The sequence below is a fragment of the Lemur catta genome, chromosome 3 (assembly GCF_020740605.2).
Source record: "Lemur catta isolate mLemCat1 chromosome 3, mLemCat1.pri, whole genome shotgun sequence".
Taxonomy (NCBI): Eukaryota; Metazoa; Chordata; class Mammalia; order Primates; family Lemuridae; genus Lemur; species Lemur catta.
Window position 1 is genome coordinate 9,295,552 of NC_059130.1, and position 23,937 is coordinate 9,319,488.

Genomic DNA, 23,937 nt, shown 5'->3' on the forward strand with positions numbered 1-23,937 from the left:
CAGAGTTGATTCCCTTTGTTTCCATACCCCTGACCTCAGATGAAGACACTTTTGTTGGGAGGAAGGTGGTAGCGTCCAAGTTAATGATCGTGTAGATGGCTACATGGGGACAGATTTTGAAGTGACCGTATTTTTTCAGTTTATATCAAAAGAAGGTGTGATTTGTGTAAATCTGACCCCTTCCAGTAAAATGTGCATTTACATATATTTAGAATTTATAAATCCTGACAGATTCCACAATATTTATAGCCCTCCATAAAAAGCCTTTGCCAGTTTGCAGAGCTTTGCATTTGGCTCTCTGGTATGCTTAAGAGAGTTTAAATAATAATAAATTTGGTGATTTATTCCACCTGGAACAGAAACTTATTTTCCCCCCTTGGCTCATTTTGAAGGGGATACTATAAATAGTGCCACAGATGCTGGGATCAGGAATAGGGAATTGAAATTTGAGAGAGAAATACAGAAACATTTCCATTATCACTGATTCCTTGAGTGTATTTTTAAAACAGTTCTGTTCCTCAAATAATGTACCTTCTCTTCTTTCTCCTACCCCATCTCAATTATGCTTGAGTCCCCCAAACCTGTTGCCAGCTTTAGGATTCAGTTGCATTAATGGGAAAGAGAGAGTGAGTATTAGCTGACTAGGTAGGAGAAAGTTGCCTCTAGGGAGGCCAAAGCAATTCTCCAATCAATGCTCATCTTATATTTCATAGTAGTCAGCTGGTAACTGAGTGTCGATATCTATAGCATAAATTCATGATTTGAGACTTAGCTTATGCATCCTACAGGTATGATGAAAAGCTTACAGTTCATGAAAAAGAAAAAGAAATCTAATTGTCATTGCAAGAGAAAGCCTAAGGACAATGTCAGAAAGTTGATTCTTCCAGCAATCCGTGCACATAATTACCAAGTACAAGATAAGAGAGAAATACCTGGATAGTTGACTCCAAATGATATTATTTGTTTTCTTAAAAACAAAATAAACAAAAATCTGGGAGCCTGTCATTTGCCGTAGAATCTCCTGATGAAAGCTGAGAGAAACCATTTAGTGTAGCATAAGCAGTGTTGTAACTTGTGATGTAACTAGATTTATTTCCAGCCTCTAGTTTAAATGGGCTATGAAGGAAGTAGCCTTTGTTAGAAGGAGAATAATAATAACTAACATTCACAGAGAGCTGCCTGTGGACTAGCCCAGAGCAACAAACGCATCAAGTGGCTGTGGTTTGATATGCAACACCCTTCTAACTGAGTGGTGGGTTTTCTTGACCTGATAACTTGGGGCACACCCCCAGCCCCAAGATTTTCCTGAGCAATCCTCTTATCTCTAGCTAATAGGATGGCAGATGTTAGACCAAGCCCCAGAGCCTACAGGGTACCACATTTTAATGATTTGTGGTAAACAAAGTAAATGGTTTAAAACCAGACTTTATGAAGCAGGGACCCAGTTAAGTATGATGGATTTGAGGCAAAGCCAAAAGAAGCTGAACGTTGTATGGGGATCTTGTCTCCCAGATAGGACACAGTATGTTCATGATGAAATCTAAAGCTTTGCTTGAAAAAAATGACTTTTTAAAGAACAGTGCTCTTAAGGAATGTCCTTGAGGCAGGGAGGAATTTCCTTTGCTTTTCTATAGCATCTTACTAAAAGGAAGCAGAGGTATTGAGCTGTTAGACAGTTGCTCAGTGTCTTTGTGCTTCTGTGACCACATTATGGGTCTAACACATATGGGATAAATAAACTGTTTTCATTTCTTAGAGCACATGGAAGGAAACAAGACAAGAAAATTACCATATTGCTTTTTTTTTTTTTTCCCGAGCTATTAAAGAGGAGAATCTAGTTAGGGCAAATAAAAATGATTACTGAAAACAGATTTTTTTTTTTTCCTTTCCTAGCCTCTTACTGAGCAACAATATGGCAAGACTTGACTTGTGTCAACCCCGTGTTTTGATGCACCTTCTTTTGTTCTTCTTCCATAGGGCAACCCCTACATGTGCAATAACGAGTGTGATGCAAGTACCCCTGAGCTGGCTCACCCCCCTGAGCTGATGTTTGATTTTGAAGGAAGACATCCCTCCACATTTTGGCAGTCTGCCACTTGGAAGGAGTATCCCAAGCCTCTCCAGGTTAACATCACTCTGTCTTGGAGCAAAACCATTGAGCTCACAGACAACATAGTTATTACCTTTGAATCGGGGCGTCCAGACCAAATGATCCTGGAGAAGTCTCTCGATTATGGACGAACATGGCAGCCCTATCAGTACTATGCCACAGACTGCTTAGATGCTTTTCACATGGATCCTAAATCCGTGAAGGATTTATCACAACACACGGTCTTAGAAATAATTTGCACGGAAGAGTATTCCACAGGGTATACAACAAATAGCAAAATAATACACTTTGAAATCAAAGACAGGTTCGCGTTTTTTGCTGGACCTCGGCTACGCAATATGGCTTCCCTCTACGGACAGCTGGATACAACCAAGAAACTCAGAGATTTCTTTACAGTCACAGACCTGAGGATAAGGCTGTTAAGACCAGCTGTTGGGGAAATATTTGTAGATGAGCTGCACTTGGCACGCTACTTTTACGCGATCTCAGACATAAAGGTGCGAGGAAGGTAAGAGAACATCTGTCTGCCTTGAATGGGAGTGGGTTTGTCCAAAAAAAAAAAAAAAAGCCATTGTGCTGGTCCCACAGCTGTAATGTGACATTTGTCAATTTCTACTGCAACGTTTTCTCAGGAACACCAGTGTCGAAGTAGGTTGTGAAGGCATTTGAGACCCTTTGTATTTGGTGGTAATCTGTAATCCCCAAATTTGCTGTCACTGAACCTGGCATGATTCTTCAGAATTTAAATAAAAGTAAAAAAAAAAAAAAAAATAGAAGTCCCTAGATCAGGAAGTCCTTTAAGTTTTTAAGACAGTGAAGCCAGGGGAAGCAAAGCCAGTTGGTCTATAAGGGACTGAAAAACAAGAAATACATCGTTATATCTTAACATTGTTTTCAAATGCAAGAGAAGGTATAGACATGGAACAACAATCTATTTATATTTTGTTATATCGCACAAAAAAATCCCAAAAATGAAAGTTATATTTCTTTAAATTTATTAGCTCAGAACCCAAAGCATTTAGGAAACAGAATGGTTTTGTTAAATGGGGGAAAGCTCTACTTTTCAAGTGCTTGGATGTTATTATATTAAAAAGATAGGCTAGCATTTAAAATATGGACCTGAGTCAGGCAGACTCCCTTCATTTTGATCAATTGCAAATATGATCACAGCCAGGGATAGCTTTGGTTTTGATAATATATTAATATCAGAGACAGAATCAAGCAAATTTCCAAGAATTTTGAAGAAATTTAAATGAAAAATTTGCATATTGAAAAACCAGGACCACCAAGGTGGAGATTTGCAACCAGCTTTTTAAGTGTGGTATGTTATCAAAGTAGCCAACTGAGTGGAAGCATGAGATAATGAGTGGGAAGAGCTAAAGGTAAGAGTAGAGTATCCAGCAAATGGTATAAAAGGGAAAAACAAGCAAAGCAATAACATTCCAGCAAAAAGGCCAAGACAGCTTTAAATCAAAATATATGAGGATAAGAATATAAATCATATATATCATTTAGGTTTAATTAAGTCATTATAAAATATGAACAGACAGCATAGGATTTATTGAATTTACTTGCTTCCAGCATCCCTTAGGCAGCCAGTCCTCAGAAACTGGGGAATTATCGAGACTCTCTGGTCTGTCAGAGAGTTTCCTCACCTACGTGAGCTAAAACAAGGAAGAAGTCACTGCTATTAAGGTAAGGGCCATAGTGGGAACACAGAGCAGAATGGTAGGCTTGACCTTATTGTGGTGCCAAAAGTTTCTGAATCTGAGCTGCGGAAAAGTAGTGGTCATCTCTCAACTTTGTTCTGGCCTCATGTTCCTTGTGAAAATATTAAGAATCTTTCTCTATGGAGCCTCTCTTAAAAACTTTTAACCAAGGTCCTCGCGATATATTGTGACAATAGCTTTAAAGCAAAGTAATATTTTTGAGAGAAATATGCATTGATTCAATATTGAGTTTTGTGAGTTCCAGGGTATAGAGGACAGTTCATGTAGTATTATATTAGCAGAGTAACATGACACGGCAATATGAAACTGTTGCCTTAACCATGTTTGCTGTTTATCATAAAATGCAGCCATTATACTCGGGCACATTTTAGGAAAAGATATCAGTTTTCAGTATCTTCTCTTGGAGACATATGATATATGTAAATAATTGATGTTGATATTATTAACAATAGCTTAATGCACTGAAGTAACAAGTATTCATCTACAAGAATAAAATCAGAAATAATAAACTGAGATATGAACTTTAATCCTGGTATAATCTACATTGTTAGGTGGATTCATCTGGGTCAGTTTCCTTACAGTTCAAGAAATTCTTAATCTGAGCCCAAATTCCTGTACCCCAACTTCCCTAAATACTCTCATTTGACACTTGTAAGGAAAGCAATCTTCTGAAGCTTTTGGGTTGGGAAATAACCTTTGTTGATGCTTATTTTTGCTATTAGATATTCATTTTTGTCTCCTCTAATTATTTGAAAGAAAATGTAAAATACGCTTTAAAGCTAAAGGCATTTCTGTGCATTCTCCGTTGGGGTCAGATGTGCCATCTTCCAAAGGTGGGATATTAGAAATGTAGATTCCTCCAGATTTACCACTTTTCTTTTGTCTCTCAACTTAGTCGTGTCCTCCAACTGCATTTCAGTGGTTCTGAGGAGTTGGGAGGAGCCCTTCTCCCTTCTCTGGACTCAGCTCCACTGCCTTTTCCTGTTCACCGGCCGACTGTAAGCTGGTGAGAAGCAACTGGGCAAAAGAGACAGGTCCAGTAGAGGTGAGCCCCTTCCATAAGGTCCCCCTCTGTCCCCTCCGACTCTGTCCAAATCGTCAGGGCAGAACTGACGCTGGCATGTACTGCACTAGGCTCCAGATGGCTGGAGTATTTTTAGTCTTAGGGGAGGGACTAAAGAAGCAAGGCCTGATGGCTCAGGCGTGTCTCCAGCTTTTAAGTTATCTAAGGAAGATCTGCTAATGATGGAGCCACTAAAGGGAAATGTTGAGCTGTTGCCTGGTTCATGGGGCCTTTAGGTATGGAAGCTGATATAATTATTTTACCCTTGAAAATTTCAGTAAGATTAATGGTCTAGGGTGTCTTTCTGTTACTCAACAAATCATCTACAGAAGGATTAAATATTAATTGATGACCTCTCAAAGAAAGTTCTAAAAGTTCCTTTTCAAGACTATCATAAATGTATACTTTCCAAAATATAAGTGAAGTATTTGTTTCCCGCATGCTCCCCCACCATCCTATGAAAGGATTACAACATTGAACCTGCCTTTACATGTCTATATCTGATCATGATAGTGATAATTTTCTACTTGTCACTTCCACCCGCACGTACACCATAATGTGGGAAATTGACATAAATTATTTGATGAAAATAGAATGGAGATCAAATGTGACAAATATCCCTAAAATAGTGGACAGAGAATACAGAATTTTTAACCAAGAAATACTACACAATGAATCAAAAATAGCTGGATAGCTTTGCTTGAATTAACTGATTGTGAATTCCAATTCTCCATTTCTTTGTGCACGTGTATGTTTTAAACTGGCTAGTGTTGTTTGGTGTAAAAATAATGTTTTGGTTATCATTAGACTAATGTATTTATTTTTTTGGCAAGTGATACATCTGATACCTATTTTACTAGTGACAAAAACTGCATCTCTTCATAGAAAATTTATTCCTCTTTTCCTACATGCTTATTTTGCTTCCCTCTCATTGTGTATTTTATTAAGATAATGAAGGAAAAAAAGAAACATGGCTGTTGGCAATCTCAGCAATTCCGTAGTACTTACATTGTTCAATAAACCTAATAATCTTCATGGACTAATTCTGACTTATGGATGTCCTGCTTCAGTAAATCAGGGTGATTTTCTCTAGTGAATAATAGACGAGTGCAGTGTGCCAGTACCTTAATTAAAGAGCAGCTCTCTTAGTCTTGATCTCATTTTAATTTACAGGGTAATACTACAATAATATCACTAATGGAAGGTACATTAAAGGGCATCAAGTAGCATTAACTGTATTAAATTATGGTACTTGTGTTAATTAACTGCTGAAGCAAGATGGTTCTAATGGCCAAAAAGGTCGTCTAATGCATAAATAAAATCTACCCAGATGAGAGGTGAGAGGAGAAATGAAGAGTAGATGTTTTTTTCTGAACATCTTTTTATACAGATAGGGGGTTAAATTCAAAAGCTGTTAAATATAGATAATGTCCAAAATGTTTTCCTAGTTACATAATGGAAACTTTTGATTTTTTAAAGTATTTTGTTTCCATAATTAAATTAAAGACTTGAATATTATATTTATCAGATATATAGATTTTATGGAATATAAACTCAACATTATTTATGGTTTGAGGTAAACAATTTCAAGTCATGTGATTTATTATAATCATTTTAAAATCTGTAAGACAAATGAACATTTTGGGTAATTTGACCATTTATTTTTAAGATATGCTATCATCAACATATCAAGTTACTGGTTTTGGACATAAGATCATGGAAATTCTATTTTAACAATAAGAACTTTAGGAAAGTGGCCTGGAAAACTCTAACTGACATCTCCATTACTTGCCTTTTGACAAAATATTCCTAAAGGTAATTAGCAGTAATTTTTTCCTCAACGGTGCTTATACATTTCTTATCCCTTGCAGTGCCTACTCAGGCTCCTTCACAGGTAATTGGCTGTCATAATAGTAAATAATAATTTTTGCCTTTTCTACCTCCATTGTTTACCTCCAAGAAAGGAGCCTGGGAAGCCTCAGCACAGAGGCTCTACTTTGGTAAATTTTTGGTGTGATCTCTTTACTGCTGCCCCTGCTCAGAGCCACACTCTCCCTGCCTAATCCCAGGAGCTGCAGAGGGCCCGGGACAGAGCCACGTTGACCGGGTGCCAGGAGTGAAGCAGCCCCTACATCTCCCTCTCAGGACTCAAACTTATATTTGTAAACCCTTCCTGCTTGAATGTCACCGCCTTGGTATTTGCTGTAATTAGGACAAGGTAAAGTTGACATTCACTTTTTGAAGCAAAGCTTCCAAACGTGTAGTGCAAAAATATGTGCTATCAGGTAAGCAGGAATACTTGGGGGAATTTAAAAGCATAAAAGCAGTAGAGCATTTTTCAAATTTTTGGAAAAATTATGTAACACAGAAGTGATTTTCTAATTACAAAAGCTTATCAGTTACCCTGAAGGTTCTCTAAGTCTTTTTCCTAACCACAATTTAAATTATCTACCAAAATATTTACTTTTCAGCTCTTTTCAGCTCTCTCGTAAGAGGCATCACACGAGATGCTTTTCAAGCCTTGTGCCTGGCCCTTACCCAGTCTTTCCCAATTTGTCCCAATTATTGAAGCTGGGCTTTACTACTACTTAACAGATTCTGGTTTTGTAACACCTTCCCTCTTTTTATCACCAATAAATACTTACCCTCCATCATGGGACAGATGCTGGGTTAGAGAGTAGACAGACAGATGCACAAGGTATGGTCTCTGCTCTCAAGGAGCTAATATCCAGAAGAGGCACAGACTTACAACGCAAAAAAAAAGCTAACAACATGGGGCAAGTGCTCTTACCAGGGAATGTTTAAAGTGCTATGATAGCAAGGAAGAAACTACTGATTTAATCTGGAACGGCTAGTGAAAGCCTTGATGAGGATGTGACATACGTATGAGGTCATGAAACACGCGCTTTAGTGCGCTGAGCAGACAACGCAGAATGGATGTTCTAGACAAATTGCTTTCCCATCTTCTGCTGGTAGACTTGCAGCGTCTCCAAGCACTGATGGATTCTTATATCTTTGCTCACTGAGTCCCCCGTGTCATAAGAAATCTAAAATTATATGGATTCTCACATATACATTGAGAGAAACATTTTAAGGGGATGGTGGTAGAGGCTATTCCAGTGTAGCTGTGCCAACAAGCGAGCTATAGCATCACTCATTTGTGGAGCGACTATAACTCCAAGCACAGATGCTCAAATGGAGAGTCCAGAAATGCTCTTCAGATTCCACAGAAGCCATCATATGACAATGGTCTGCAATTTGCTATTAGTCAATAGGACTCAGGACCAGTCAGATTTTGAGGAGGGGTTCAGAGAAAGACTTCTTACGTAACTGGATGCTGGGGCCAAAGCTAACATAGGGGTTAAATACTGAAACAGGGTTTTAGTTAATCAGTGATTTAGTAAGTTATTTTTGTTGTACCATTGCAAGTAGTAGGAATGCAAGTAGGGAGTCCAGCTGAGGATTTGAAAAGACTGCTCTAGTGTGGCAGAAAGAGGTTTGAGTTAGAAATGTAGGTTTGAACATTATCACCTTACATGTGATGGTTGAAGTTTTGAGGATAGATGACATCAATAAAATAGTTTTTTCCCCTTATAGTTATAAATGACTATGGTCATTTATAGAACATTTACAGAACCCTGTGGAATATTGTCACTTAAAAGGTAATTTCTGGAGGAAATTGAGAAATAATCTGAGAAATAGGAGAAACAGAAGAAAGGGGAATGGGTTAAGGTAATTCTAATAGTTTAAATAGTCTCTGTTTATACTGAAGTAATAATCCTTTCCACTGTATAGCTTTCAGCTTCCAAAATTCTTGTCAGGTACCTCATTTTCTTTATTCCTTACATGAGACTTGTGAGGCAAGTGTTGGTTAACCCCGTTTTGCAAATGAGAATACTGAGGACCAGAGAACTTCCATGACTTTTTCTCTAACATCACACACATAACAAAGTGACAAAATCATGTTTCTGGCTACAAACCCTCTGCTTTCTCCAAACATTATACTCTTGCAGCCACACCAGCCTGCAGTGAGCTCAGTACATATAGAAGACCCCAAAAATTCCCAAAGGAGCCATCTTTAACTAGCAACAACAGATAAATCTTACAGCTCTGCTCTTCTTGAAATCTTCACACTCTCCATGACTTTTGCCTCAGTATTTTATTACACCAGGTTGCTGTGTGTTTATCTGAACTCTTAACTTCCTACTTCATTTTTATCAACTTTAAAATGTGTGATTGGGCTAATTTGTGATATTGTGTTAGATCTAGGTATTTTACTGCTAAAATCAAATTATGGTGAGAGTTTCTTAGTTTTTGAGGGGAGAAAAAATAAATGTACTAAATTTTTTCAGTATTAATTTTTCTCTTACATTTCCTCATAAACTTTTAATATCTGCAACTGCTTTCAACTAATGCGTCACCAGAAACTGAAATAAGTCACTGATGTTAATGGATAAACTTGGAAATGGCCGACTACCTTAGCGTATTTTAAGAAAGCTCATTCTTTTTTGTTTTTTTATTTCAGAGTATTATGGGGGTGCAAACATTTTGGTTACATGAATTGCTTTTGTGCCATTTGAGTCAAAGTTATAAGTGTGCCCGTCACTAAGGCAGCATGCATTGTACCCATTAGGTGTACCTGTCCCCTCCTCCCACCTCCCACCTATTTGTTTTCTGCTGAGTTTTACTACCATATGTGCACATGAGTGTTGATCAATTAGTTCGAATTTAATGGTGAGTAAATGTGGTGTTTGTTTTCCCATTCTTGTGATACTTCACTTAGAAGAATGGTCTCAATCTCAAAGATGTGGAAACAACCCAAATGTCCATGAATACATGAGTGGATTAATCAAATGCATGTGTATACTTTGGAGTACTCCTCAGCTATAAAAAAAATGGTTAACTAATACCCTTTGTAGCAACCTGGATGGAACTGGAGAAAGCTCATTCTTCAAGTAAGGGAAATCTGTTATTCCTTTTAATTTCCGTGTATTGGTCCACATTCTCTCTTCTGGAACTATGGTAAATAAGTGCACAGTCTCTTTCATTTGATAAAATTTCACGAATTTGCAGTCAATGATCCTATCCCCCAGGTCTTTTTTTTCTAAGCTAAATGGGTATTAAACCATTCCACCATGTAAAATTTAATTTACTCTTCTTTTAAAGAGAGAATGAAGTTCAGTAAATAAGAGTATTCCAATGAAAAGCTCAGTGATCATAATTAAAAATAAAAAACAACATAGAACATTGCTACTTAACTTCAGTGGAAACACTTAGAATAAAGATTTATGGTATGCACCCATTTTAAGTAGACAACTGAGGGCCATTCTGATTTGGAGCATATTTTTTAAATCCTTGAGAATTTCTTGAATTATTAAAAGAATATATGCATAAGCAGCTCATTTTCCTCTGAGGTTTGTACTGTTATAAGGAGAGAATGTATCTAATAATTCCTCCTTTTAAATTGTGAAAGTCATTAGCATGCAGGAAAACAACCCAGTTTAAGAGCTTGTCTCTTTATCCTTAATTCCCCAGTGCCATAAATTTTTTAAGTTAGTGGTCATTAAAGAAACAATGTCTCCTTTTTAAGAAGCATAAGGATATTCAGACAAAATACCACATAACAAAAAAGTGAAATAATTTCCTCTCTCACTTACCACAGCATTTGTATGGGTAGCTATGGTCAGTTACATCTGCACACCCAAACACTGAGAGCCAGGAATACACTCACATCTGGAGCCATGGTTTTTATCCTAATTCAGTGGTTGGCGTCTTTGGAAGGTCTTGCTGGGGTTTTTTTGTCTGTAGGATCAGAGGTGTTTCCTGACACATTAGGAGATGATGGCCGTTGGTTGAGATTTAGCATAAGAATTTTTAGGGGTCTGTGTGATCAAAGGTTCAGTAAAGAGACTATTTCCATTCATTCTCCAAATACAAGAACAAATGTGCTAATGTCCTGGGTTTTATCATAGTAATTTGATAGTGTTGCTTGATATATTGGTTCCATTGTAATATAGGGCTCTATTTCAATTTAATAAGTCACTTTTAGAACTAAGTATATTAGTTTAACCAGAGGTGACTGCACTGCATGTAAATACATGGTTGCTATTTCTGCCTCTTTTTTATAGGTAGGAAAACTGCATCTAAACAAGGTTAATCAATCAATGGCAAAGGGGGGAAGAAAAATTTAAAAATCATGTAGGCATGTAAGTTTGCTTCTGAACTTTCATTTAAAAAACATTGAATGGATAGACAGGTTTTAAACATGTGATGTAGGAGTCTCACAATCTCCACGGGTCCAAAGATCCCAATCCAGAGTATCGCGTGATGAGGATCACTACTGTGCCAGCTCTTTCTTGCGTTGTGACTGGTGCCTAAGACAACTGATACTGTGCTGGAAATATAAGGAGAGGATAGACAACAAATTATTAGGATTTCAAAATCATTATCCATCTTATTTTAGAAGGAGCCATTGGCTAGAAGTAAGAGAATGGGTTTTAACTGTGGATGTGCTAATAACTCTTTGTGAGCTCAGAGCAAGTTACAGCTACCATAAGCAGAATCTCCTCATCTACAAAATGAGAGTACCCACTGGGCATGGTGGTGTGTGCCATGCCTGTGGTCCCAGCTACTTGGGGATTGAGGAGGGAGGACTGCTTGAGCCCAGGAGTCTGAGACTAGCCTGGGCAACATAGCAGGAGCCCATCCCTGAAAAAAAAATTTTTTTAAATGAAAGTATTATACTAGCTTAGTGTTTCTCAGAATTGCTCTTCAAATAAAGGCTATAATGGTCAAAGGCCTTTGGGAAATGTTGTTCACAAGATTTTCTTCTAGGAGAATCACAGCATCTATTAGTATATTAAAGACTCTGAGGTATCCTACAGTAAAGAAACATTTCCATTTTATTTACGCCAGAGCCTCCCAAACTTACTAGGCCAAAAAATTTCTATTAATACCCCAAAGAATTAGTATTCATAGAACTCATGTAGGAGTAACAATGTTCCTTCAAGGTCCAACATCACTGGTCTCTTCGTATGATATAAGGAAATAAATGAAAACATCATGTGTGTGTGCGCGCGTGTGTTTAAACTATTTACAGTGTTAAGAACAGATTGATTTTTCACAGCAAGGTTTAATTTTAGTTATCATCCTTCCTATATGGTTGCTACATTGGGTGAAAAAATGAGACTGTCTTAGAGAAAGACTAGCCTTGTGAAGAATATCTTTCTCTTTTTTAAAAACTGTTGCTCTTATTTTTTGAACCTTAGGGAATGCTGTGTATCTTTCTTTAAGAATTATAGGAAATTAAGTACTGCATTGGGTAGATGGGGATTTTGTTTTGTTTTGTTTTTAAGCTAGAGCAATTGAGATGGAAGAGTCAGCAAAGATGTGAGAAATGAAATGCCAAGTGGTACAATCTGGTGCATTTTAGAGATAAATAGAGATGCTAAAGGATATCTATGCCTCTCGTATATAAGCTACTCAAACTCTAATTACAACAATAAACTAAAATCATGTGTTTAAGGGAAAATAAGATTAACCAATATTTAATATGTTCTTTTTTTTTTAATTTGCTTTGGAGGATATTTTTGAAACCACAAGCTAATTTTAGTTAAATGCATGTTGCCTTTCTTTTGTTCCTTGGGACTGTTAATGAGTAACAAATTAGAATCCAGTAAAACTAAACATTGTACACAGCTAGGGGATATCACCTTGTCTAGGAATTGTGTTTTTGTCCTGGCTACTTTTACTCATTTGGTGCTACCAGAATATCAGGGAAGCAAAGCTGTTATAACATATTGGTGACATCCATGTGTAATTATAGATTCCCCAGTGCTGCTGGGAACAGGGAACAGATGGGGGGAGGGTGGGCCAAGAGATGATGGGCGGGGGAAGCCTAAGAGGTCAGAGATTTGGCAGGTTGGAAGGAGACAGCATCATGAACTCCTGTACTGGATTTGCATAGGCGGTGTGTATGCCAAACAGAGTCATAGCATTGCAAAATCATTTCTTTTAGAACTGAAAGAAACCATGAAAATGATTTAATCTACTGCCTCTTTTTCAGATGTGAAACAGAATGGTTAAATGAATTAGCCAAGTATGATACTGTTGCATAGTTAGAATTTAGACCTAGATGAAACTTGTGTTTTACTTCCTGATTTGACCCCTATGCCTAGAACTAGGCCTGACACGTTAGGGGTTCAATAAATATTTATTGAAGAAATGAGGGAATGGTTGTGGAATACCCTCCTGAGCATCATGGAAACCACCATTCTGAGTATCTACACTCTTCCCATTAGGCATCCTGTGGGCACCTTTGCACATTCCCCACACAAGACTGCAAGGAAATTGGCGCTCCCCCCCATATGTTTGGTTATGCCGCTTCATCCAATCCAGGATTGCAAAATTCAGTCTTCAATCAAGTGTCCAAACTTAAAGAATAAAATTTATCTACCCTGGATATCAGAGTAATATGTGTATTCTAGATAAATGAATATCTCTCCTCCCAGACACACACAATTTCTTTTATTATTTGTCTGATTGGTCCTTTCAAGACCACAAATTGTGACTTTTAATTTCTTTCCTGGGTGAGGAGAAGTGCTTGAAAAGAAATTGACTCTTCTGCTCACCCTTAAGCGATATTTAGTAAAATCACATGCCCCCAAATGGTCTTCCAGTGATGTTTGCCTCTTGAGTTTAGTAACCAAGGAGTTTAAAAATGCTTAAACATTTTTACAATTTATAAATGAGGCATGTAAATATTGATAGAGTAAGGGCTGGAGTTACAAAGAGTTTGAACTAAGGAGACATGGAAACAGGTAGTGACTAAACTCAACTATATAGATTTATACTTTTAAGTGGCAAAGTTGGATTAAAAATATTAATGGTATGAGACTAATTATTAGAAGGAGGGAAAGAGAGAATGGTACAACACAACACATGAATAGCTCATAGTGGTGAAATTGTGGGTAATTTTTATTTATTTATTTGTACTTCTCTATATTTTTCACATTTTATTCATTGATCATATCATCAGAAAAAAATTAGTTTTTGAAGTTAAAATTCATCAAAGTTGCAGGAAACAAAATCAACTCACAAAAATTAATTATGCTTCTATATACTAACAATGAACAATACAAATAGGAAATTAAGAAAACAATTCCATTTACAATAGCATAAAAGTAATAAAATAGTTAAGAATAAAAAGACATCCTATGTTGATGGATTGGAAGACTTACTGTTGTTAAGATGTCAATACTGCCCAAACCTGTATACAGATTCAATGCAGTCTCTATTAATATACCATATTTTTTTGCAGAAATAGAAAAATCTACCCTAAAATGTGTACAGAACTTCAAGGGACCCCAAATAGCCAAAACAATCTTGAAAAAAAGAAGAAGAAAATTGGAGGTCCCACTTTTTAAAAAAAATTTCAAAATCTACCAAAAAGCTACAATAATCAAAACAGTGTGCTTCCTGACATAAATATAGACATATGGACTAAAAGAATAGAATAGATAGTCCAGAAATAAATCCTCACATATATGGTCAAAGGATTTTTTGCAAGAGTGCCAAGACCATTCAATGAGGAAAGAATATTCTTTTTAACCAATGATGTTAAGAATACTGGATATCCACATGCAAAAAAAAAAAAAAAAAAGAAGTCAGACCCTTTACCTTACACCATATACAAAAATTAAGTCATTAAGATCAAAGACCTAAATGTAAGAACTAAAACTATGAAACTTTTAGAAGAAATCATCGGGGAAAATTTTATGACATTGCAGCTGGCAATAATATCTTGGATATGACACTGAAAGCAGCCAACAAAAGAAAAAACGGATAGGCTGAACTTCAAAATTAAAAACTTTTGTGTGTCAAAGGACACTATGAACAGAGCGAAAAAGCAACCCATGGAATAAGAGCAAATATTTGCAAATCATATATTTGATAAGGGATTATAATCCAGAATATAAAAAGAATTCTTACAACTCAACAACAAAAATCTAATTCAAAAATGAGCAAAGGACTTGAATAGACATTTCTCCAAAGAATATCTGTAAATGGCCAATAAGCACATGAAAAGATGTACAACATTATTTGTTATAAGCGACATACAAATCAAAACCACAATGAAATACCACTTTATACCCGTTAGGTGTAAAATGATGTTTGGTAAGAATGTGGAGACATTAGAACACTTGTGCCTTGCTGGTGAAATGATACAGCCACTGTGAAAACTCGTGTGGTGATTACTCAAAGGATTAAACATAGAATTGCCATATGATCCAGCAGTTCCACCCAAAAGAAGTGAAAGCAGAGACTTGAAGAGAGATTTGTATATCCATGTTCACAGCAGCATGATTCACAATAACAAAAGGTGGAAGCCACCCAAGTGTCCATCAATGATGGATGAATAGAAAAACAAAATGTCATTTATACGTACATTGGAATTTTATTCAGGCATAAAAAGGATAGAAATTTTGACACATGCCACCCCACGGATGAACCTTAAAGACATTATGCAAAATGAAATAAGCCGGTCACAAAAGGACTAATACTATATGGTTCCACTTATATGAGATTCCTAGGGTAGTCAAATTGATGGAGACATGAAGTATAATAGTGACTGTCAGGTAACTGTCAAGGGGAGGGAGGAAAGGAGAATGAGTGTGTAATGGGTAGTGTTTCAGTTAGGGAAGATGAAAAAGTTTTAGGGATGGAAGGATGATGATGGTTGCACAACAACGTCATTGTACTTAATGCCACAAAGCTGTATTTTACACTTAAAAATGGTTAAAATAGTACATTTTATGAGTATTTGAACAAAATAAAAATAAAGGTAAGTAACAGCATAAACATAATTCTCCTTGACTTGACAAAGTAAAACACAGAAATTCTAAGCTATATCCTTGTGTCTTCCCTTCCTTTTTATCCTTATGTAACATGAATTTAGTCTTTTCCCACTTTTAATGCTATTCTTGCCTCTAAAATGGAGAAAGATGTTATGCGGGTTTCTGAGTTTGTAAGGAGCTTCATGGTGAGGGGACTACTTGGCGGAAATCATATGTCGAGGCTTCTTGAAGCAGCAGGCAATAATTTGTACAGAGAGAATTTGGCAAGCAGATTAACTAAATCAGAGAGAATTCTCTATAGAGGAGGGATGAAGCGCAATTAGAGAAGAAGTGGGCTTAAGGGACAGATAACATAATAGTGGTGGAGGATCTTTAATACCAGACTGAGTTTTGATTTCATACTATAGGGAAGCAACGGGGAACCACTGTAGGTCCTTGTAAAGAAGGATGCCAATTTATAAAAAAAAGACTTAAAAGACTGTGCTACTATGTGTGTGTAAAAAGGCTTGGAAAGAGGACTTAACTGACTGTTGCAATAACTTTCATGAAATATGAGGGCTGTGGATATAGAAAGGAAGAAGTAAATCTGAAAAACAGGGTTTAATATTACAGAGAGCAGGTCTGCTCCTAATATTTGCAAGGTTGGGGAAGGAATACAAGTAAAGGCCCCCATATGCCTAAATATTTATAAATAATAAATTGAGCTATACTACTGACTGGCTCATATTCCTGCCCAGGGGTCCCTAGCCCATTCCCAATAGTATGGCAAAAGGAGGCATCATCTCACCCTAACTGGTTCTGCAGTTTACAAGCCTGATAGTAACATGGTGCTGCTAGAGGAGGGTAGAAGCAGTGTCTTTGGCCCAAGACTCACACGTGGTAAGTGGGTCTACCTGAACTTGGCATGGAGACTTACCCAGGCAAGCACCTGGGAAACCAAGGCAGGAAATTTTTCCTTTCCCATGCCTCACTTGTTCATTTCAGGATTCCAGGTAGTCATAATCACCTTCCAAAACTACACCAAAGGTTCTTCTTCCAGTAATGGTCAAGCCATCATGCTAACTCTCCTACACAAAATAACTACAAACTCTGAACTATATGTAAAAACAATTATTTGAAGGCCCTGGGTAGTGACCAGAAAGAGGCCTATAATGGATGGCAGTTGATACTTGGAATAAAGGAAAGATATTGGGTGAATTTGCCTTTACTCTGCTTTTCTCTAATGGCCTGCAGGGCTCAGTCTGTGCCATACATGATGAGGAAAGGGAGGTGCAGTTAAAACTCAGATAGTTGGGGCAATCCCAGAAACCAAAATGAGAAGAAAGAAATATGAAAAGGAGAGAGCCAGAGAGGGAGGAACTCCAAATATTCTGTATAAACTCAGTCTAAATCTCTGGCTAACCACTCAATCATCAATGTGTGAGGCAGTCTCTAAGCACCCTAGCTAAAGCTAAAAGAACTGGACTCAGATTTCAGCTACTGTTGCAGAGGAGGAAGAGTGTGAAATTTGAATTTAGCTACATTCCCTGCCTACTAAAACACACAAAGAAACAAAACCAATACTCTTCAGAAGAACATAACAGAATTCAGAGTCTCTACAAAGTATCATTCATAATGTCCAGATACAATCCAAAATTACTCAATATATGAATAAAACAAAAAAAGTTGATCCACATTCTAGAAAAGATACAATGGAGACCAAACTCAACATGGCCCAGATGTTGGAATTAGCACACAGATTTTAAAGCAGCTATTATGCCAGTAGATATAAGAAAATATGAGTTTTTCCATGTAATAATATATTTCTTTAGGTTTTCTTTTATGCCTATGAATAGAGGTTTAAAGCTTTATCTATACACATATCACAGACCTTTAATTATATCTAATTCTTAGGAGCATCACCACTTCTGTTACTATTGCAAATTGTAGCTTTTCACTTTTATTACATTTCTTTTTTTTAATTTCAAAATATTATGGGGGCACAAACATTTAGGTTACATGTATTGCCTTTGCACCACCGAACTCAGAGCTCCACATGTGCCCATCCCCAGACAGTGTACGCCACGCCCGTTAGGTGTGAATTTACCCATCCCCTCCTCCCTCCCACCACCTGCCTGACACCTGATGAATGTTACTTCCATATGTGCACATAAGAATTGATCAATTAGTACCAATTTGATGGTGGGTATATGTGGTGCTTGTTTTTCCGTTCTCATGATACTTCACTTTGGAGAATGGGCTCCAGTGCCATCCAGGATAAACAAGAGGTGTTAGTTCACCATTATTTTCTGTGGCTGAGTAGTAATCCATGGTATACATATGCCACATTTTATTAATCCACTCATTTATTGATGAGCACTTGGGTTGTTTACACATCTTTGCAATTGTGAATTGTACTGCTATAAACATTCGAGTGCAGATGTCTTCTTTATAGCATGTCTTTGTTTCCTTTGGGTAGATACCCAGTAGTGGGATTGCTGGATCAAACAGTAGTTCTACTTTTAGTTCTTTGAGGTATCTCTATATGACGTTCCATAGAGGTTGTACTAGTTTGCAGTCCCACCAGCAGTGTATGAATGTTCCTCTCTCTCAAGATATAAAATATCTGCAGGGAAATATAAATTGTTAAATAGTAACTAAATGGAAATCCTAATACTGAAAAAATATAATATCTGAATTTTTTAATAAAATTTCACTGGACATACATTAGAGTAGATTGGAGTTGACAGAATGAATAGTCAGTGAACTTGAAGATAGATCTGTAGAAAGTATCCAATATGAAGAACAGAGAGAAAGAAGTTTAAAAAAAATGAACCAAGCCTCGGAGGACTTGAAGACAACATCAAAAGGTCTAATGTATATGTAATAGGAGTCCCTGAAAGAGAAGAGAGGAAATGGACCAGTAAGTAAAAATATTTGAGAAAGTAATGTCTGAAATTTTCCCAAAGACATAAAGATATTGTGAACCCTAAGATTAATATCTAGCAGCCTCTAGGCATATAATGTATAAACCACTGAAATCCAGTGATAAAGATAAAATCTTGAAAGCAGCAAGAGAAAAAAAGGCATATGACATGTATGCAAAAAACAGTTCACATGACCATTGAATTCTCATCAGAAACAACTGATCAGAAGACAGTGGGACAAAATCTTTAGAGTGCTGAGAGAGAAAAAACAAAACAAAACTGTCAAGCCAGAGTTCTGTAGCTAGTAAAATTATCTTTTATAAATAAAAGCTTGTTAAAAACATTTTCAGATAAAAGAAAATTAGAGAATTTATCAGCAGCCCATCTGGCTAAAACGAAATGATACCAAATGAAGACTTAGAACTTCAGGAAGCAATGAAGAATACTGGGAATTGAAAATATATGGGCAAATCTAAAAGTCTGTCTTCCTCTTTCTTTCTTCAAAATACATATTGCTATTTAAAACAAAAAGAATTATTTTATTGTGAGGTTTAGAATGTATGTAGGTATAATACATAGGACAAATATAGCATAAAGCACAGGAGGACAGGGTAAATGGACATATATTTTGTCAGTTCTTACATGTAACATGAAGTGGTACAATGTTCAGCCTAAATAGATGGTGAAAAATTAAGAATATATATATAATTATATATAATATATAATAATTATATGTAATATATAATATATATAATAATCCCTAGAACAATCACTAAGTATAATAATTCAATGAGGACTGTTTTAAAAGTCCTACACAATCAAGCCAAAACTGTACCATCCAGATTCAGGGGAAGGAGGAAGCACTGTTGCATGAGGAAGCACAGTTGTATGAAGAATCTGTCTGCCTAGACATCTACTCTCGGTGATTTGGGGTGCCCAGTATTTATTTAAAAGCAGAAAACAAAACAAAAAAGCCAAGCACAGGCTTAATTTTTTCTTCTTACCTGCCTATGCCCAGCCCCAACACACTTACTTGAGCTCTGTCAGCCCTGCATCTTCTGGCAGATATCGGAGAGGTTCAGGAATTGGAGCGGTGCAGGGATGAGGTTCAGTTTAGGTTTCAAGTCCCCTTCCCAAAACTCCTATCTGCTTAACCTGTTACCAAACTTTCAAAACATCTTCTTAAGAGAGCAGAAAGAAAAGAAAATTGTGTTTCCATATTTGTGATGTATGGGACCCTCTACAGTCAGGGTACAGAGCAATGACTCCTCTTATGGAAGTCCAGGGGCAGCGGTAGTGCAGGAGAGAGGAGAGAGATATGTGTATCTCTAAAGGTTGATCAAATTTTTCCTCCCAGGGAACCAAAGGAGTGATAGTGTCATTGATAATATTTTAGAAATTGAGAAGATTACCTATTTGAGACTATACTGAGCTCATATTTTAACTTAAAAGTGGTAGAGAAGAGATTTAGATATACGTATTTTTTAGCAAATGTGTGAGTAAACTGGCCTATAGATGATCTACAAATAAATTGCTATTTTACATTATTTAATTTCCATCCAAGGGCAAATATTTCTTTAGAAATAAGCAGATGGCAATATTATTATCTTTACTGATGGCTGCCCAATATTTCTGAATGACACCAGAATACCTAGAAAGTATTCTCGCCCTGTCTCGAACTTTGAATGCTTTTGGACCATTGGTAACGGTTATTATAGAGCATTGGTTTGACTCTGATGAGTTTTCCAGCTCAGCTCGAAAATATACCAATAATATACATATAGAGATAGGATTTTGGAGGAAGAGTATATTAAAAAATATATTGGGGTATTTTATCTCCTCTGGAAAGGTATTTTTAAAAAAGAAAGAAAAAAAAGGAAAGAGTGGGTTTTGGGGGGTAAATTTTGAAGATGCAAGAGAGCCTTTAACAGCATGTTGCAGTTTTCTACACTCCCAGGAAGAGCAGGTCAGTTGAGAAGTCTCATCCACATTCATCTCAGAAGCATTTTTATTGCCCACCTACATGGCCAACTGTGGATTGGGGGCAATACAAGGACCTAGCACATCTCCTTCTTGGTTCAAACGTAGATGTTCAGCTCCACTAGTGCCTCTCAAATGCTCTTTGGTTCTCACAGCTCTGCCCACTTTTCCAGCCATTGTGAATTTGGGAAGTCAATAGGTCACTGTCTATGAGATGGGGCTTTTTCTGTGTTCCAGGGTGGCCCATTTAGAGGAGGAAATGAAGCATGCTGAAAAGTGTGTGGTGTTAATATCAAAGGAGACCATGGCAACCACCTTCTTAACCTCAGCACTACCTAGAATGTAAAATATACAAAATCCCGTGATGAATCACATAAACTTATACAAAAAATAGGCTGAGGAAAGTCAGAAATACACCATAATTATTATAAACAAGGAAAGAGGTCTATTTTGGAAATAGCAATAACTATTTGATTAAATCTGTTAGTAGCATGCAGACAGCTTGCTATTTTAGGAATAATTTATGTTTGTGAACTAAGAGAGGAAGGAATAACCGGTTATGTTTAGTAAACTAGAAATGATTGTGTTAATATGAGCTTTGTGAGAACATGACAATTGGTCGGAATATAAAGGAGTAAAACAAAATTTAACTGAGACTCAGATCACATGGATTCTTACCCCAGAACTGTAACATGGGGATCAATATCTACCCTACTTCCCCTTCAAGAATTTTGAAAAATGCAAAATACAATACAAATAAATGTATTCACTTCAATGTGTAGTGCTTACTAGTTCCTGGCAGTGTGCCAGTTGCCAGAGATACAAAGATGAAAAGTTACAGTCCCTGTCCTCAAGTTGCTACCATCTGGATGGGTTGACAGACACTTCAAGAGAAAAATTATGAAGCAGTGTGGTCTGAGCAGTGATAAGGCTGTGGATGCAAAGCTGCTATGGCAACAGCAAGAAGCAAGAGCACCAGCCCAGACCTCTCACATGGGAGAAGCTTTCTGGAGGACTTTCTGATATTCTCATTTTCATCAAGGTTTTCTCTAAACAATTGCCTCTGTATGTTAGGTTAAAACAAATGAAATTATCATTATTAATCTTTTAAAATGGTTAAATAGTACCTAATGGTTGAAAATATCTAATGTCCTATATTAGTACCATATCTATATATGCACTTAGACACGTTTTCTTTCTCCTTTCCATGATATAGGTATATCCAGAAAATTGATTCACAGTAGAGTTGGTTTCAGACACAGAGATATTGAATAAAATGTGGATTTGCAAGACCGCATGTTGTTTAATCAGATTGAATGACAGGCTCAATTTTCAGTACAAAGTTAATCCTGTTTTCATTAAATATAAATGTTATTTATGGAAAACAAGAGTCCTGCAGAAGCAAAAGGATATCTCTCAGGGTTACACATTTTATATTTGTTTAGCATTGATGAGTTTAAACCAAGAGGCTTCTTTGCAATTTGATTATTTGCTCTTTTCCTTGATATTGATTATGCTATTAGATTTTGCTACCAACAACAGCATATGTAAAGATTCCAGTATTACTTTACTACTAAAATAAGATGCCAGAGGAAATTACATACCACAGGTGAGTTGTTTATACGAACGGAAATAAGGAAAACTCAAGTTGTGGCATGTTTGTTAATGAATTCTGATTTACATGGAGAGGCAGCAAAGGAAGCTTTAAGCCACATGGACTTGGGTTCAAATCCAGCCTTCCACTTGCTACTTGTTAGACTTTAGAAAAATCATGAAACTTCAATATCTCAGAGTCTCAGTCCTCTCGTGTAAAAAATGGAACAAATGCTACCCATGTTGATAAATTATTTTCAAGACTATTTTTTTTATTTCAGCATATTATGGGGGTACAAATGTTTAAGTTATGTATATTGCCCTTGCCCACCCCCAGTCAGAGCTTCAAGCATGTCCATCCCCTAGATGGTGCACATCGCACTCATCATGTATGTATGTACCCATCCTCTCCTCCCCGCTCCCACCTGCCCGACACCCAGTGGATGTTATTCCTATATGTGCACTTAGGTGTTGATCAGTTAGAACCAATTTGATGGTGAGTACATGTGGTGCTTATTTTTCCATTCTTGGGCTACTTCACTTTGTAGAATGGGTTCCAGCTCTATCCAGGATAATACGAGAGCGGCTATATCACCATTGTTTCTTGTAGCTGAATAGTACTCCATGGTATACATATACCACATTTTATTAATCCACTCATATGTTGATGGGCACTTGGGTTGCTTCCACATCTTTTCAAAAGAAGACAGAATAACGGCCAACAAACATATGAAAAAATGCTCAACATCTCTAATCATCAAGATTATTAATGTATGTAAAATGCAAGTACACATTAAATAAATGGTATTTACTACCATGGAGCCCAAAAATGATAGCTGCTATTGAATATTATGACTTTGAAAGAAGATTTGTTTTGTTTTCCATTATTTTTTATATTAGTATAACAACATATTGGCCCTGTTTCTTTAACCACTAATATTTTGTCTTCCCCTACAAACTCTTTCCACTTTTCTATATTGATGGACTGTTTATATTTATTCTAATATATAATTTATATTCTAGTGTATAATCATTAACGTGCACTTAAGTTATCTGTCTTAATTGTTTCCTTCCCCTTTAAAGACCTCAGCAGGTTAAATTTATCATAGTCCATGTTACCATATTCCTATAGTTATCCATTGGCAGAGAGTCCGATGAAAATTAAAACTGGGAATTACAAAGAGAGAAGAGTGAGTTTAGATTTCTAAGATTGGCTCCTTCAGTCCTGGGTAAATGCAGTTATATTATATCCCATTTCCTCTGGATCACAGATGTGCATTTATCCTCACAGATGATGGATGGCCTACTTTGATATTTTGCATGGATGGCTCTTGAGAATGAAAATCATGCTTATAAAAGATTCATTGTTTCATTGCACAGTCCTAACATTTGAAACACAGCGACAGTATTATAATGTCCATTGACCCTGCTGGTCAACACAAAGGAGGAGAAAAATCTCCCAGGATCACCTAAGAGAGAAACAGAGTTTGGGTCTTCTTTTCCATAGAATGCAATAACTAATGCAATTTTTAGTTCTTTTTCTCTTATGACTTCAGGAAAGCTGCTTTTGAATGGCAGCAAAACCTCTGTGTCTTGGGGAGGTTAAGATGTCACCAACTTAAGAAGCACATCCAGTGCAGAGGTGAATCCATGAGTTGTAAGGGAATTAGAACAGAGGTTTAGCAGGTAAAGGAAAAAA

General features: G+C 36.7%; 1 protein-coding gene across 12 annotated transcripts in view; it reads left to right on the forward strand.

Annotated features, from left to right (window-relative positions):
* NTNG1 (netrin G1) overlaps nucleotides 1-23,937 on the forward strand; it is a 320,109-nt gene that overhangs the window by 168,151 nt on the left and 128,021 nt on the right. For all 12 annotated transcript variants that reach the window (XM_045546662.1, XM_045546660.1, XM_045546669.1 and 9 more), the window contains exon 3: nucleotides 1,978-2,618. In XM_045546662.1, coding sequence (XP_045402618.1) covers nucleotides 1,978-2,618 — 641 coding nt within the window. The remainder of the gene's footprint in view (nucleotides 1-1,977; nucleotides 2,619-23,937) is intronic.